Source organism: Nannospalax galili, unplaced genomic scaffold (assembly GCF_000622305.1).
Source record: "Nannospalax galili isolate Female #2095 unplaced genomic scaffold, S.galili_v1.0 scaffold805, whole genome shotgun sequence".
NCBI classification, from domain to species: Eukaryota; Metazoa; Chordata; class Mammalia; order Rodentia; family Spalacidae; genus Nannospalax; species Nannospalax galili.
In genome coordinates, this window is record NW_008353486.1 from 936,521 (window position 1) to 953,905 (window position 17,385).

The 17,385-nt window shown below is 41.0% G+C and overlaps 2 protein-coding genes across 3 annotated transcripts in view; one reads left to right on the forward strand and one right to left on the reverse strand.

Moving 5' to 3' along the window:
- Window positions 1-5,662: 5,662 nt before the first annotated feature.
- LOC103748107 (translation initiation factor IF-2-like) lies at window positions 5,663-6,637 on the reverse strand. The gene is made up of 2 exons (XM_008850645.1): window positions 6,536-6,637; window positions 5,663-6,400 (listed from the first exon to the last, which is right to left on the reverse strand). The coding sequence occupies exons 1-2, from the start codon at window positions 6,635-6,637 to the stop codon at window positions 5,663-5,665; spliced, it is 840 nt and encodes a 279-aa protein (XP_008848867.1).
- Window positions 5,923-17,385, forward strand: part of Ugp2 (UDP-glucose pyrophosphorylase 2) — a 78,535-nt gene continuing 67,072 nt past the window's right edge. Inside the window, exon 1 of one of the 2 annotated variants that reach the window (XM_008850630.3) lies at window positions 5,923-6,092. Coding sequence is in view for 1 of the 2 variants with exons in the window: in XM_008850629.3 (XP_008848851.1) it covers window positions 6,825-6,843 (19 nt within the window). In the remaining variant the exon portion in view is untranslated. Of the gene's footprint in view, window positions 6,093-6,573; window positions 6,844-17,385 lie in introns of those variants that run through there. The other variant, XM_008850629.3, reaches the window with a different exon arrangement.

Below are 17,385 nucleotides of genomic sequence, written 5' to 3' on the forward strand. Positions count from 1 at the left end.
TTCTATCAGTTTCAGAGTTTCAGGCTTCACATTGAGGTCTTTGATCCATTTGGAGGTGACTTTTCTACAAGGTGAAAGATGGAGGTTTAGTTTCATTGTTCTACAGGTGGAGATCCACTTTTGCCAGCACCATTTGCTGAACATGCTGTCTTTCCTCCCGTGAATGTTCTTGGCCCCTTTATCAAATGTCAGGTGGCTGAAATTGCATCTGCTCATATTTGGATCTTCAATTTTGTTACATTGATCTATGGTTCTATCTTTGTGCCAATACCATGTGGTTTTTATGACTATAGCTCTGTAATATAGTTTAAAATCTGGTATAGTATTCCCCCCAGCATTGCTCTTAGTACTCAGGATTGCTTTGGCTATCCAAGGTTTTTTGTGTTTCCATATGAATCTTTGGATTTTTTTTTTCAATTCTGTGAAAAATGCCATGGGGATTTTGATTGGCATTGTATTGAATCTATAAATGGCTTTTGGTAGGATGGTCATTTTCACAATATTAATTAATCCAATCCATGAGCCTGGGAGGTCCTTCCATCTTCTGATGTCTTCCACCAATATCTTTCTTTAAAGATCTAAAATTTTCATTATAGAGGTCTTTAATGTCTTTGGTCAGGTTTATTCTGAGATTGTTATTTTTTAGCTATTGTGAGGGGGAGTGTTTCCATATACTCTTTCTCTGATTGCTTGTTATTGGTATATAGAAAGGCTTCAGAAATTTGTAGGTTAATTTTGTAACCTGCCACTTTACTGAATGTGTTAATAATTTCTAGGAGTTTTCTGGTGGAATTTTTGGCATCTCTTAGATAAAATTTTATACCATCTGCAAAAAGGGATAATTTGATCTCCTTTTTCCCATTACTCCTTTAATTTCCTTATCTTGTCTTATTGTTTTTAATTACTCTTGCAAGAGTTTCAAGCACTATATTAAACAGGAGTGGAGATAGTGGACAGCCTTGTCTGGTTCCTGATCTCAATGGGAATGCTTCCAGTTGTTCTCTATTTAGAATGATGTTGGCTGTGGGTTTGTTATATGTGGCTTTAATTATGTTGATATATGTTCCCTCCAGTCCAGTTCCCTCTAGGACTTTGATCATAAATGCATGTTGAATTTTGTCAAAGGCCTTCTCTGCATCTATTGAGATGACTATGTGATTCTTGTCTTTGAGCCCATTTATATGATTTATACATTTATTGACTTACATATATTGAACCATCCCTGCATCTCTGGAATAAAGCCTACTTGATCATGGTGAATGATCTTTTTGATATGTTTCTGTATGCGGTTTGCAAATATTTTGTTGATAATTCTTGCACCTATGTTCATTAAGGATATGGGTCTATAGCTTTCTTTTTTTGGTTGTATCTTTACCTGGCTTTGGTATTAGAGTGATGCTGGCTTCATAGAAGGAATTTGGAAGTTCTCCTTCCATTTCTATCTTTTTGAATAAATTAAGTAGTAGTGAATGTAGATCTTCTTTAAATGTCTGGTAGAATTCTGTTGTAAATCCATGTGGTCCTGGGCTTCTTTTAGTTGGGAGGTTTTGTGTTACTGTTTCAATTTTGTTAGGTGCTATGGGTCTGTTTAAGCTGTTAATCTCTTCTTGGTTTAGTTTTGGTGATTCTCATGCCTTTAGATACCTGTCCATCTCTTTTAGGTTTTCAAATTTAGTAGTGTATAGGGTTTTTAAAGTATTCCCTTGTAATGTTCTAGATCTTTTTGGTGTCTGTTGCTTTCATGTCTGATTTTATTGATTTGAAGGTGGTCTTTCTTTTGGTTAACTGGGCTAGCGGTCTATCAATCTTGTTTATCTCTTCAAAGAACCAGCTCTTGGATTTGTTGGTTCTTTGTATTGTTTTGTTTCTATTTCTGCTCGGTTTGGGTTTCATTTGTTGCTGCTTTTCAAGTGTCTTGAGTTGCAATGCTGTCATTTATTTGTGTTCTTTCCGATTTTTTAATGTAGGCACTTAGAGCTATAAACTTCCCTCTAAGGACTGCTTTCAATGTGTCCCAGAGGTTTTGTTTTGTTGTATTGTCCTTTTCATTTAGTTCTAGGAATACACTTATTTCTTTCTTAATTTCTCATTTGACCCATTCATCATTCAGGAGTGTGTTGTTTAATCTCTATGTGTTCATGTGGTTACTAGGGTTTCTTCCAGTGTTGATTTTAAGCTTTATTCCATTATGGTCTGATAGATACATGGAATTATTTCAGTCTTTATTTGTTGAAGTTTGTTTTGTGCCCCAGCATATGGTCAGTTTTGGAGATGGTTCCATGGGGCACTGAATAGAAAGTATATTCTTTGGTGCTTGAATGGAATATTCTATAGATGTCTGTTAGGTCCATTTGACATATGGTATTGTTTAATTCAGATGTCTCTCTGTTTCTCTGTCCTGTTGACCTATGTAATGGAGACAATGGAGTATTGAATTCCCCTACTATTAATGAGTTGGGATTAATCTGGGTCTTAAAGTCCTGTAGTACTGTTTTTATGAAGTTGGGTGCACCAGAGTTTGGTGAATATATGTTCATGATCGTAATATCTTCTTGGTTTATTGTTCCTTTGATCAAAATGAAGTGGACCTCTTTATCTCTTCTGATTAGCTTTAAAGTCTATTTTGTCAGATAGTAGAATTGCAACGCCTGCTTTTTTCGTAGTACCATTCACTTGGAATATTTTTTTCTATCCTTTCACCTTAAGGTAGTGCTTGTCCTCGAAAGTGAGATGGGTTTCTTGCAGACAACAAAAAGATGGGTTTGTTTCTTAATTCATCCAAGTAGTCTGTGTCTTTTGACTGGGGAGTTCAGTCCATTGATATTTAAAGATATTAATGAAAGATGTCTATTGAATCCCATCATTTTTATTTCAGTTCACATTCTTGATATAGCTGTGCATTTCCAGTTATACCTTCATTGAATTTCTTTCCATAACCCCTTGTGGATAGTTGTTCCTTTCTTCAGCTCTTTGCATTACTTCAAGAACTCTCTGAAGGGCTGGTTTTGTGGACATGAATTCTTTCAGCCTATTTATGTCGTGGAAGATTTTTCTTTCCCCTTCAACTACAATGGACATTTTGGCTGGGTATAGTAATCTGGGTTGACATCTGTGGTCATTCTCAGGTGTAATTCTAATGGGTTTTCCTTTATATGTGACTTGTTGTTTTTCTTTTGCAGCTTTCAGTATTGTCTCTTTGTTGTGTACATTTAGTGTTTTTACTATGATGTGCCATGGAGGCGTTTCTTTTCTGGTCCTGTCTATTTGGTATGCTACGTGCTTCTTGTATTTGGGCATGTCTTTAATTTTGGGAACTTTTTTTTCTACAATCATGTAGGAGATCAGGTCCATACCATTATCTTGAGATTCTTCTCCTTCCTGTATGTCTATGGTTCATAAGTTTGGTCTTTTTATGATGTCACACAATTCCTAAATATTTCATTCTTGTGTTTTCTTAAATTTTTCATAATCTTTGCTTGAGTGGTCTAGTTTGTCCACTTTATCTTCCAGTCTTGATATTGTTTTCCATTTCATTCATCCTACTGGTGAAGCTTTCTCTTGTTGTTTCTAATTGGCTTACCAAGTGTTTCACTTCCTTCTTCATTTCAGCATGAGTATTCTTCAATATTTCTCTTTTCTGAATTCATTCAGAAGTTTATCCCTATCTTCCTTCAGTTCTTTGATTTCCTTTTTTGTGTATTCTTTAAATTCACTGAATTCTTTTTTTCATGTTTATAATTGTCATTTTAGTTCCATGTCCTGTGTTATGTCTAGGGGTGTCTCACTGTACTCCTTTAGAGACTTATTGGTAGTTGATGGGAGTATATTATTTTGGTTTTCCATATTATTTTTTCTCTGTGGTTTTGACATGCAAATTTCTTTTGTAGTTTCTGATTCTTGTGTCTCAAGCCTTCCTTTGTTGAGTTTATGTCTGCTTCTTTTTGTAAACTTTATGTGCCTTTGTGGTTTACTTGTTGGGCATGAAAAGCTGGTTGGTTTAGGCTTCAGGTTCTTTCTTTTGATTTTATATTGGAGTGGCCAAACTGCTTTCATCTTCAGGAGTTCCCACAAAGTATCAGATGCTCTCAGGTTTTCTCCTAAAGTCTGGATCCCTCCAGAAAAGATGCTGCCCTCAGGAATCTGGGGGCTGGGCTGACCTAGGAGCAGGGCCCAGGAAAGATACTGGTCTCAGAAAGCTGTTGGCTGTGCCACCTAGGGATGCAAAGGTGGGTATGAGAAGAGGCCCTGAGGGCTCCTGGGGACTATGAGGAGGAACTGGTCTGGACGCAAAGATCAGGAAGCAGTGGGCATTCTGGGCCAAGAATTCAGTCCAGTGGTCTGGGGTGCCAAGTCAAGAAATGCACCTGTACCCAGGCTAGGAGGGGAGCTGGGAGGGTGAATAAGGCTTGGGGAGTCAAGGCTCCATGGGCAGGACCCACGCGGACCTACCCAGAAAAGATGCTAGTACCCGGAAGCTGGTGGCTGAGCTGCCCAGGAAGACAAAGGTAGGTGGTTGTGAGACCAGGCCCAGAGTGCTCATGGTGACCACAGAGATGAATTGAGTTGTTCTGGATGCAAAGGATCGGGATGCATTGGTGACTCTGCCCCGGTGTCTGGGGTGCCAATACAAGAAATGGGCCAGTATCAGGCCAGGAGAGATGGGGCGGGGGGAGCTGGGAGGGCGAATGAGGCTGGGGTAGTCAAGGCCCGGTGGGCGCTGCTGGATTTACCCAGGAAAGACGCTGGCACTAGGATACCCGAGGCTGTGCAGCCCAGGGAAGCAAAGGGTGAGAAAATTGTTTTTATAGCTGAGAGATTTGGGAAGGGTCTTACATTTTTGGATTCCACATAGACAATGGTTATGACAAGTGAGGAGTGCTCTTTTCTCTATTAACATATAAACACGTGGAACTAAAGTTCCTTTGTTTAGAGGATAACTGTTACTTCTGTTGAATAATGCTACCCAAAGTCTTGTATGCATCTGGAAGCACTTGGCTGAGAAACTTGAAAGAGCATTGACAATTCATCTGTCTTAATGAGTGCTACTTGCTTCATGAGGTGCGACTCTAAGGCTTAACACCACAGGCAGGGACCACAGGATGTATAGCAATACCAGCTGTGACTGAATAGATAGGTCTGCTGCAGTCCCTAGCTGGTGTCTACGGTCCATCTTTTAACACCGTTTCCTTTCAGGATTTCAAGAATCTAGCCACCAGGAAAACATCTCTTGAGGGCTTACAAGCCATTTTCACACTGGCTAGAAAGGGTCTATCCCAGCACGAGGGTGCACAGGGAGGAGATCCCGGCACCAGCGTGTACAGCGAGTGGATCCCAGCACCACCGTGTCCGGGGCTAGATCCCAGGCGGACAGTGGTGGCTCTGGAGAGAGCCTCGTCTCGCACCTTCTTCGACGCCCATAACCCGTGCCGCTGTTGGTAGGCCACACAGACGCCACCGTTTAATTCTGGACGCCTCCTCAAACCCGAAGCGGTGCAGGGCCGAGCTCTGTCCTAAGCCAGCAAAGGCGTCTCCGAGCGTCGCGGTGGGGACCTCCGAATCCAGACGCCGCGATTTCTTCGGCACGCAGGCACGTTTTTAAAGGTTGCAACCATAACCGCTTACGCTCTCTCCTGGTTCCCGGGATCCGGACCGAGTAGAAACACTACGGAAGAGCCGCACCCGGCCGTGAGCAGCCCAGGCCGCACCGCATCCGCCGCTCCGATCCCCGGGATTCCCACGTGGGCCTCTGCACCCGCGCCCCTGTGCCTCCCACGCCCCGCCCCCTGCCACCTCCCCGCGTCTCATTGGCCAGGCCTGGAGCTAGGCCCGGCTTCTGACTGGCGGCCGCGCCCGTCGCTCTGAGCCGGAAAGATATTTCCTCATTGGGGGGCCAGCACGAATGAATGGGGAGGGGAGGTGTGTGGAGAAAGCGGGGGCTTGGGGTGCCAGGCGGCGGGCTGGTGGACAGAACGCTCGGCCGCTGTGACCGCGCGGGGCGGGGCGCGCGTGTGCGTGAGGAAGGAACGCAGGCCGCCGCAGACGCACGCGCTCGGCCTGCAGCGCGCTGCCCGGCGCCTCTGAAGGCTAGGAAGGTGGGTGTCGCCGGCGGGGCGGGCCGCGCTCCCGGAGACCTCCGCGCGGGGCGGCCCGAGGGGCGTGGCGGGGGGCCGTGTGGGGGTCCGGGGAGCGCCGTGCGGGAGGCGGAGGACGAGCCTGGCAGGGCAGGGCCGGGCCTCCCGGGAAGTGCGGGCGGCGGGGCGAACGGAGGACGCGGGTCCCCGGCGGGGGCAAACCGTGAGGGCCGGGCACGAAGTTCGGTGGGCGCCGGCTGTTTATGGGTTGGTGAGAGGTCGCGCTGCCCTCCGCCGGCCTCCCGCCTCCGAGGACGGCTGGGCCCTGGCTAGTGGCCGCGCGGTGCTGCCGGGGGGCGTGCGGCAGGCCTGCCCTCGAGGGCGTGGAGAACGGGGGGGGGGGGCGGCGAGAGCGGCTCTGGGTCCGCCTCTTCATTGATGGGATTTCAGTCCGAGGGCTTTACCTTTTCCGGAGTCGCGGCTTGGTCCTGTTGTGGGTCGGGAGCGCAGCGGACTGAGTTCCCTCCCGAGTCGACTCGCTCGCACCGAGTTTCCGTCTTTGACATAGGGGACTTTTTTTTTTTTTTTTTTTTTTTTTTTTTAAAGGACAGTTTGAATCGCTTTGTACGAATACTTAAGTGGCTAAACTGATAGGCGGAGAAAGAACACGTTAAAGCTGGGAAGGGAGACCTGCCCTTCTAGCTCAACTCCTAGAAATTAAAAATTGCAAGCCAGAGTATTTAAAATCCCAAAATGTCGAGATTTGTGCAAGGTAAGACGCGCTGCTTCCTGTCGCCTGGGTTGCTTCAGCCCGTTTTGGGTCCCGCTAGTCGCGAGGTTGGGCGGTGGGTTTGGAACTGGAGGTGTTCCCTTGGGATGCCATTTCTGAAACAAACCTTTTTGGTTATATTGATTTCTGAGCTGCTTGGTAGGTTGGCTTTTCATGTACGTTATCATGTGTGCCCCTGTACCCTGCTGGGTTAGTTCTGCCTTTCTAAAATCGGGTTTAATAGTATTCTGACTTTGCCGATAGTGACTACAAGTGATGATGAAAACAGGATTTTGACTGCTGATTAATTCCTGTTCTCTGTGGTCGACAAGTTACCTTTGTGGAACAAGGAAACTCGGAGGGCAGGGGGAGGCAGATGGCTTTGCCAGGACTGTTGAGGAAGCTGTTCTCTTCTCCACTTCTACTCTGTGCGTACGTGGATTGAGTCTCAGATTCATTTGTTGCGAAATCAGGAGTAGTTTGTAGGCGCTGGAGGTCATTTCTGCCAGAGAAATGACTTTGCTGCATTGCTGTGTTTGTTTTTCCTTTTTTGAAATATGGAAATAATTATTACGGGTTCTTTAAAATTTGAAAATTGCCGTCTAAATTCCACACGTGTGTTAAAGGATTAGAGACTATACATCAGCTCAACTGTATAAGCGTGTGTATGGAGTACACATTGCAACTGGTGCTGCTTTAAACCTGTCACTACAGGATTTGCCTCTGATACATAATTAAACTCTGTCCTTGCAGCCCCCAGTATGTGAAAGCTTCAGCCATCTTGCTGAAAACGGTTAAGTTCACAACCACTTAATGTGATTCTCAGTAGAGGTAGATGTGCTTTTTTAAAAATGGGAGTTATGCCAGTGATGCCCATCATTTTACCCGGGGAACAAAAATGCCCTAGTGAATTCTGCATCACTTTAACTCTTAAATTTTGTGTAATAGATTAAGGGAATCTGCCTACTTTTGGGGGGGGTTCTTTTTGAAGCAGGGTCTCCCTGTAGCCCCAGCTCTTCTGGAACTCACCATGTAGACCAGGCTGGCCTTGAACTCACAGAGATCCGCCTGCCTCTGCCTCCCAAGTGGTGGGACTACAGGCGTGCTCTACCACGCCCGGCTAACTGCCTACATTTTATGGAAACAGATGGAACTTTTCTTACCCTGCCTTTAGCACTAAGCCCAGATTGTCTTTACACTTTCAAGTTCATGCTCTGTATGAGGTCAGAGATGCTTCTTATGTTACGATTTAATAAATGTCTTATCCAAGATAGTAAGTCAGACATAATTTAGACATTTACTGGTTTTGTAGCAATGGTATTTAATGCCATAAAACCAGTATTTTGTAGAAATGTGCTAGGGAAAAGAAAACAAATCACTTCTCTTAGGCATTTTAAAAGTTACTAAACGCAAGATATATAGTTAGTATTTGTAGATTAGCTTGCAGAGTTAAGGCATGTTTATAGCTTTTGCTGTTGAAACAAGCTTCAGATTTCTAAAACAAGTATACCAAAGAGTACTTGGGTACATCAGTTGTTTTACTTTGTTATTTACTGGGCATTGCATGACATGGGTGCACTTACATGCAGGCGATACACACACATAAAATAAAAATAATTAAAAAATTAGAAAAAAGTTACATTTTTAAAAATATTTGAAATACGTCTACATTTTCAGAAACGTTTTTGCACGTGTTAAAACGAAGTTGACATAGTTGTATTACTATTAACTGTAAGCTTGATTCAGATTACTGTTCTCATGATTCAGTTCAAGATGCCACATTCTACTTATTTACTGCCTGCTTTTACTTAAATAGTAGTTTTCCTTTTAAACAGGCAGTTTTGCACCAAAAGATGACTTTCTTTAAACAATTTTTAACATAATTGTACTCCTGTTTATTATTGTTAAAATTTCGTACTTTAAGTATGAACTCTGTATATGCTTATCTCGGACTACTCTTGTAAGTATAAACCTAATTGGCTAACTTCACAGCTGACTATACACATCAGTTTTCAAGTGTAAGAGTTGGACATACTTGGTTTTCTGTTTTTTAAATATTTATGTGTATGTATGTGGATAGTGTATGTATATGCATTATGTGCGTGCCTGGTACCTGCAGAGACCCAGAAGAGGATGTTGGATCCCCAGAACTAGAGTTACAGATGGTTGTGAGATGCCAGATGAGTGCTAGGAACTGAACCTGGATTCTCTGCAGGAGCAGTAAGTGCTCTTAACCACTGAGTCATCTCTCCAGCCCCTGTTTTATTTATTCATTTATATTTTATATATATGAGTGTTTTGCCTGCTATATTAGGTAGTTGTTAGCTGCCATGTGGGTGGTGGGAACTGAAACATCCCTCCCTCCCCCCATCCTCTGCAAGAGCAGCCAGTGCTGTTAACTGCTGAACCATCTCTCCAACCCTGGTTTGTTTGTTTTTTTAAGCAGTCCAATTCCAATTTTTTTTTCCCCTCTCAGAACTTTGATATTGCCATTCATTGGTACTTAGCTCACACTACTTCATAAGGGAAGAATTAACAAATGTTAAACCACAGCTGTTTTTATATAGTGTCTCATTTAAGCTTCTGAAGAGCCCTAAGAGGTAAATTTTTATCATGACTTTACAGCTGAGGAACGTTGTATGTCCAGAGATGCACTCGTAAGAAGCATAGACATCTATCTGTGAGTGTATCTAGAACCCTGTCCTTTCCAACACCTTTTGCTGCTTCTTACACCAAAAACATAATGGAATATAGTAATGGCCCATTCTCCAACTAGGCTGCCATTTTCTGTGGCAAAGATAGCATATTCCCTTGGAAAATACAGTTTCTTTTTTTAAAAAAATATTTTATTTTTATTTATTTTTTTATATGCATGTGTGTATTGCCTGCATGTAAGTAAGTGCACATGTGTCGTACAATGCCTGTGAAGGACAGAAGAGGCTGTCGGATCCCCTGGAACTGGAGTTACAGATAGTCGTTAGCTGCCCTGTGGGTGCTGGGATTCAAACCAGGATTTTTTGTAAGAACATTCAGTGTTCTTAACCACTGAGCCATCTCTCCAGCCCCCAAAATACAGTTTCTTAAAAGTAGTGAGTACTCTAAAAGAATTTGTCATGGGTAGCAAATGCCCACAACCCAACACATTCCATACACAAGAGGTCAGCCTAGCTTATAATTTTGATTGTAATTTTTATAACATCTCTTAAATTACACAAATACTGAGAAGGATGAAAGGGTATGGACTTAATTCCTGTTACTGACCAGTGATCTTAGACTCTCCTGAACCTCAAATTCTACCTGTGCAAAATTAGGTATTGAACTGAGAGTGCAGCAGTGGAGCACGTGCTTGGCATGGGTAAGACACTGGATTCAATCTCCAGCCCTCCCTTCCCTCCCATTGGGTGTTAGTGCCTATGCCTCAAAGGTATTGAGAAGCTGATATGAATTGTATTACATGAATGGGCTGAATTTTACTTTTTTCCCTAAACTAATGATGGCCTTTCAGATAGCATTGCTACTCAAAATATATGCCATCAACAGAAATAAGCATAGACAGATAAAATCGTTCTTAGTTTTCATATTCCAAATTTAATGTTCAGGCCTGGTTACTTGGAAGTTGGTGTGTTTAAAAGAAAAACACTAAAGCTGCATGGGGGTTGGAGGGGAGGATAGGACAGTAAGGAGGTAAGGCTTGGGTAGTATAGGGGATGGTGAATACAGTTGTGTGTTTTCAGTTCAATCAGTAACCAGTATTTTTTGAGTGCTTTATTGTGTGCATTGATTTTCCCTTATGGGAGGTACTTGGGGTTCAATAGACCTGTGTGTTATTAAGTATACATTAGGGGATATATATTTTTTGAATGCAGAGAACATGGGCTTTACTATTCTTGGCTTGACTCTTTCCAGACCCTGGCTTTGTACTTTAAAGGAAAGCTAGGTATCTTATTCCTCAAGCACTTTGACTGTAAGTTCGAAATTTTCAGTTAATAAAAGCACTTAATATTGAGCATAATTACTGGGCCCCCCCCCAAAAAAAATGTTTGCCTTCTTTGCGTATCTCCCTAAATCTTTGTTCCTCAGGTGTGATATGGGTCTTTCCTATGGAAGACTCTGTAGGACCTGCAACATGATTTATATAGTTGGTATGTTCTGTCTGCAGGTCACCTTTGCCTACCTGTGGGATTTCCTTCCTAGTCCTGTTTTTCTCTGTTGCTGGGATTGTTGCAAGGCCTCTAAGTTTCTAAATGATAAGACCTTTTCCGTGCCATCACCTTGAGAGGTGGCAGTATCATCAACAGCTGTGGCTTTTTGCCAGGTTTGTCACTGGGTGCCATTTGGAATTTTCCTTTTAAAAAGCACTGAGAACCACCTCCCTAAATGATTTGAAATTTATAAATAAATGGTGAAGAGACTAATGTAGCTTAGCCAGCTAAGGTCAAATTATGTCCTTGATAGTGTAATTTTAGAGGTATTATTTTTCACAACTTTGAATATGCCATTATCTAAGCTGTGTAAAAATATCCTTTATAATTACTAAAAACTAAAATACTTACATTTTAGGGAAGACATTTAAATACATCTGTGTCACTGAAAAAATATTTATGCCCTGTTAGCTTTCTCATTTGTTGGAATTTTTTATGACTCTTGGTGATTCCTGTTTTGTAGATGGCTGCTAGCCAGCAAAGATTAGTGAGCTAATTATAACTGGAAGGGTCTCAGATGAATACAGGGATGAGAAGCATTCTGGGGCTTGGTTGTCAAGGTCAGGCCTCAGCCTGGTTCTTCTCAAATCCTAAAACCTGTTTATCATTTAGATGACAGAGATACTTTGAACCCAGGAGGACTGTGGTAGGAATTTAAGCCAGGAGTAGTGACAACTAAGGCCCACTCCTTCATTTTTTAAAGCTGTAGTTTAGGGTTTGTTGTGTTGCTAGAATGAGACGAATTTAGTTCAGTTCAGTCACAGTTGTAAATATTGAAAGAATTCAAGATGATGAATTAGTCTGATAAAGTTTATTGACTGTTTTTCAACATGTACTTTGTAGTATCTGTGGTTAAATTTCCCTGACTAACCAAGCAAGCCTTTCTTTGAAAAAGATTGATGGTTTTCATTTGTGAAGGCTTGAGGAAAGAAAATTGACAAAGAATATTAGAGAAATATTAGTGGGTATACTTAGAAAGTACCACTAAAAATAATCTGACAAAACATGGAAAAGTTTATACAGTGGGGTTTTTCTTTACAATACTACTTCAAGAAACCAAGGAGAGAAACAGAGAGAGAGAGAGTTCAGAAATGAATTGTAGCAAACTTAAAATAATGGGATAATTTGTGTTAGGAATATAAATTGGCCTGATAATAAAAGAACGGCTTTCTATATAATTCACTTTTTACACAAATGTGGGTATTATGAGATCTTAGAAATCAGACATAGGACCTCTGAAGTTAATATAATATTTAAAAGTTAAACTCTTTTGATTACCTGAAAAAGAATAAAATCTGCATTAATGTCCTATGATGCTCTTCATCCAGATATCATTTATACATTGGAGAAAATGGGTGTTTTTGCCTCTGCATTTACACTGTCGGAATAAGTACCAACAGTGTTAGAATGTATTTGTAGGCTAGGTTTTCTGAGATTTAAAATGAATGCAGAAGGGTAACTGATTAAGCCTTTTTATCATAACTTGGGATTCTTTAGAAACAACTTCGAAAGATTGTTGCCTTTTTAACACAATTTTCAGTTTCCTTTCTAAAATATCCTATTTTGAATTTGGAGTAATTGTGTTTCAGTTGTGGATGTATTGGTCTTAGATTGTCCTAGACATAGTTACTATTCATTAAAACCATATTTCTTAAAATTTCTTAAAACATAGATTTCTAAAGATATGTATAACTCATGATTTTGAAATTGGTTTGCTAAACTGACCAAAGCAAATTAAAACGTGTGCTTTTGATTGAGCAACTTTTATGCAAGAACTAAACTGTTTTCTCTGTTCTCTTGATTGGTGATGCAGGAATCTCCTTTAGTTTGCTGTGAAGTCTAGGGCTCAAATTCTGCCTTTGCCAGTAGTTCCCACTGTTTATTTTTCTCAGTCATTGCCAAAAGAAATTGATTGCTCCTGAAACCATTTTGACAATTAGGGATTGTTTCTGAGAGCTTTGGAGAAACAAGCTATGTCATTTACTTAACTTAAACAACAAAATGTTTCATTTTCCTAAAACATTTGTAAATATTTTGGTTGATTTTTCTTATGAAGATTAAGAGAATTTCCTATTCATTTGTGATTTTACTTGTATCTTTAAAAATAATGCAACATGGTGTTGTAATGCACACCTTTCATCCCAGGACTCGGGAGGCAAAGGTGGATCTCTGTGAGATCAAGGCCAGCTTGGGCTACATAGCAAGTTCCAGGCCAACTGGGCCTACACAGGGAGACCCTGTCTCAGCCCCCTCTCGCCGCCCAAGAAAAAAAGCAAAGCAAACAGTGCAAACCCATTCATTGTATTCATGGGCCTGATTTGCTTAGTCTGTTTTTTACTTGCTAGTCACTAAATTGTAAAAAATACTGTTTTAGGGAACAGCTTTTTGACAATAGCTCTACTTTCTCCTTGGCTACAATAATCCAAAAATTAATTCGAGTTGATAGCCCTGGGAAAGCTGAAATCATGTATCGTTGTATTGTATTCCTGCTTAGAACTGTAAAACTTTCAGAATACAGGAAAATGGAGTAACATAGATAAATGCACAGTTTTTGGTTAATCTGTACAAATGTTTAAATGATTAACCTTGGTAATAAAATATTTAGAGTGCCTAAAATATTTTTGTTTTTTTCACTGTTCAGAAAACAAATAATATTTAAGGAAAAGTAGAACAGCAGAAGTGCAGTAAGAGAATGCTTGTTGTCATGTTTATTTTTTTTTGTTTTTTTTTGTTTTGTCTTTTTGAAGCAGAGTCTCCCTGTAGCCCCAGCTGTCCTGGAACTCACTATGTAGACCAGGCTGGCCTTGAACTCACAGAGATTCACCTGCCTCTGCCTCCCAAGTGCTGGGACTATAGGCGTGCACCACCACGCCCGGCTTGTAATGTTTAGTTTTAACATCACATAATTATCTCATATTGTTGCTGGTTTTCATTTAGATTTGATGGTGTATGCCTCGAAGTGGTAACCATGTAAATGCTTTGTTATTATTAGAGGGAAGACCTGCCCTCAGTAGAAAGAGAAACAAGCAGGTCACCAGGCAACAGGGCTTGGGTGCCTATTAGGCAAGGTAGCCTCTCTGGACCCAATTCTTTATCTTCAAGTTAAGGAATTGGACTTAAGCCCTTCCAAGCTTAAAAGTGTATCTAAAATCACATATATCAAGATGCAGGACAGGGCTACCAGATAATTTTTTGGTCCTTAGTGAATTTATCTTATATTCCTTTCTCTTATCAACAAATGAGTGTGGTGAAGCCCTTTGGGGCCTTCCCAGTTATTTAACTTAAAGCAAAGTGATATTATTTAACAAATGTATTCTAAATGTTGTTTTCCAGAAGTGACATTTTCTTTTTCTTTTAGATTTTAAGAACTGTTCTAGGCTGGAGATGTTGTTTACTTGGTAGAACCCTTGCTTAGCATGTAGAAGGCAGTGGGTTCAATCACTACCAAAAGAAATCTACTGTAATATATGAGAACAAGGTTAATTTTAGTGAGAAGTCTTTCTTAATGTATAAATTTTTCCAGTTTTAAAATAAAGAAAGCCAGCCGGGCGTGGTAGTACACGCCTTTAATCCCAGCACTCCGGGAGGCAGACCAGGCAGATCTCTGTGAGTTCAAGGCCAGCCTGGTCTGCATAGTGAGTTCCAGGACAGCTGGAGCCATAGGGAGACCCTGTCTCAAAAAGACCAAAAAAATTTAAAAAATAAATAAAGCAATACATGATTAGCAAAACTTGATTAATGAATAACTGCATGTTCTCAAAATAGTGTTTCAAAAAGTCTGATATCCTTTTATTTTTGTTATCACAAACCATTTATTGACTGGGGATATAGCTCCGTGGCAAAGCCCTGGATTGTTCTCGGGCACTCTCCCGGCCTCCTTCCAGAGCATTTATTAAACATTCATATGATCTTTTCTCATGTTTTTCTTTTTTGAGTGAGGAACACCTTTCTGTAAAGTCCTTTGGCAAGGGATAGATATACTTGTGGATCACTAAGCAGAATCATGTTATGTTTCATGCTTAAACCAACAGCAAGGATTTAGACAAATCTGGGCCTGGTCTCATGTCTGAAACACATGGCCTTGAGGTGTAGAAGTGACAAGAAGGATTTAGAAGCATAGCTGCTACAAACATTAAAATGAATAGAATATAATCTTTATCAAAGCAGTCTGGCGGTGTTTGCTTATTAGAGATGCATATTTTCCCAACCCCAAAACTTTTGAGTCAGCTTGTCTGGAAGCTTACCCAGGAATCAGTGTTTTAGCAAGCTCTGTAGGTGTTTTATATGCAAATCACAGTTTTAGAAGGACTGTTTTAGAAGTCACAAATGGATTAGGAAATTGCAGCCTTCATGTACTCCCTAGTACTTTCATTGTCTCTAGCCACAGATCTATACCTGGGTTTAAGATATGCCTGGAATTTGTATTCACTTCAGTTGTCCATGAAAACTCCACCAGTAAGGAAAAGACATGATAGGAAGAGGGGGACTCAATTCATTCCTCGTGTCACGCGCTCCAGATTAGAGTGGTAGGCAGGCTGGTTAGAAAGCTGTAGTCCTTGTGAACAGGAGAGTGAAAGTTCTAGGAGAATTAAGATAGTATGGAAATGGAAAGCCATGAGAACTGTAGGGATCTAAGTAAGCAGATTTGTTACTAGAGTGAATGTAATGAAGACAAAGGAGGGAAGAGCCATCCGTGTACCTGGGGTTTTAGTCTGGATGACTAAGAAAATGTTAGCGTTGTGGGGATCAGGAAGGACGAGAAGAGTAACTTAGTTTAGGTGATGAGTCTCTTTTGGACTAAACAGCTGAGTTTGAGGTTACTAGCTGAGTATCCAGGTGTAAAAAATCTGAAGGGTGGGAGAGAATGGGAGTCTGGAGCTCTTGGGAAAAGATCAGGATGAGAGGTACATATTTAAAAGTTACCAATAAGAAGGGCTTGCAAGAAGACCCAGTGGGTAAAGGCACTTCACACCAAGCCTGGACTTACAAGGTAGAAGGACAGAGTCGACTCCTGCAGGCTCTTCACCTCCACATGTGCACTGTTACATAATTTTTAAAGTTGCCAGCAAGAAGATTGGTGAGGAAATAAACAGAAAAAAAAAAAAAAGAATGTTCTGGGGACAGTCTAGGAACTCAAAAAGCAGGAGAAAGGAGGAACCAATTATGGAAACTGAGGCAGAGTCACAAAGGTAAGCAAAGATGTGAGATAATATTGGTTACTGGAGCCCAAAGAAGAGCTTTTCTAGGAAGTGTTTTCACAAATAATTGAATTTGAAGGGCTGCAGTGAGAGCCTCAAAGTAAGTGGTTAACTTGACTATGTCTGGTCAGTATACACCTCAATTTTATTCACAGTTATTTCCAGTTGTGATTACATTCTGGGAGTTTGTTGTTTTTTAAATCACAAAGTCATTTTGTAGTTTAAGATTTTGTGACTTAGGGGCTGGAGAGACAGCTCAGTGGTTAAGAGCACTGGTTGGTCTTGCAGAAGACCCCGCTTTGAATCCCAGCACCCACATGGCAGCTAACAACTGTCTATAACTCCAGTCCCAGTGGACCTCACAGCCTCTTCTGACCTCCACGGCCATTGCTGGACACGGGTGCACTTACTTACATGCAGGCAATACATGGATACACATAAAATAAAAAAATTAAAAAAAGATTTTGTGACTTCAGGTACCTCTCGATGTGGTCTTCCGAGGAATCTTGAGACTAATGAAGTGAAATAAATGGTAAGGTGGTCTAGGAATGGCACTTCACCTTTTGTTGCTATTTTTGCCAGCACTCCTCCATGGCCTATACATGATGACATTAGCTCTGTACTGCAGAATGTGAAGGTACTTTGTACCACCTTTTAGAGTGTCAGAGAAGGAGATCCGGTATCCTCTTACCTCTTAGTTGCTAAATTGAGAGACAGAAGCAGTCACCAGATTGAGTGTCTCCTGCCTTGCTCCTTTTGCTTTTCTTCCTAGGTTTTTGTTTTGTTTTGTTTTGTTTTGTTTTTAACGTCCAAGTGGATTTATTAGCAATGGTCAATGTAACACATTTTGAACAGTTTGAGGAAGACGTACAGAATCCGATTTGTGATTTCCTGAAGGAATTTTATTAATCACACATTAATAACCACAACTTGGCAGCATACTTTTTTTTTCTTGTTAATTTATTTATTTTATGGGGCTTTTGGCTACTCTAACACCCACCCCCAAAGAGGTAACCCTAAAATCTTTTAGGGATTAGATACAAGCTCCCAAGTACTTTTGACAGTTTTGGCCTTTGGAACAGAGTATGTTGCTAAGAGGCCCAAGGACATTTTGACTTTTAGCAAGAAACTGGCTACTTTTCTTT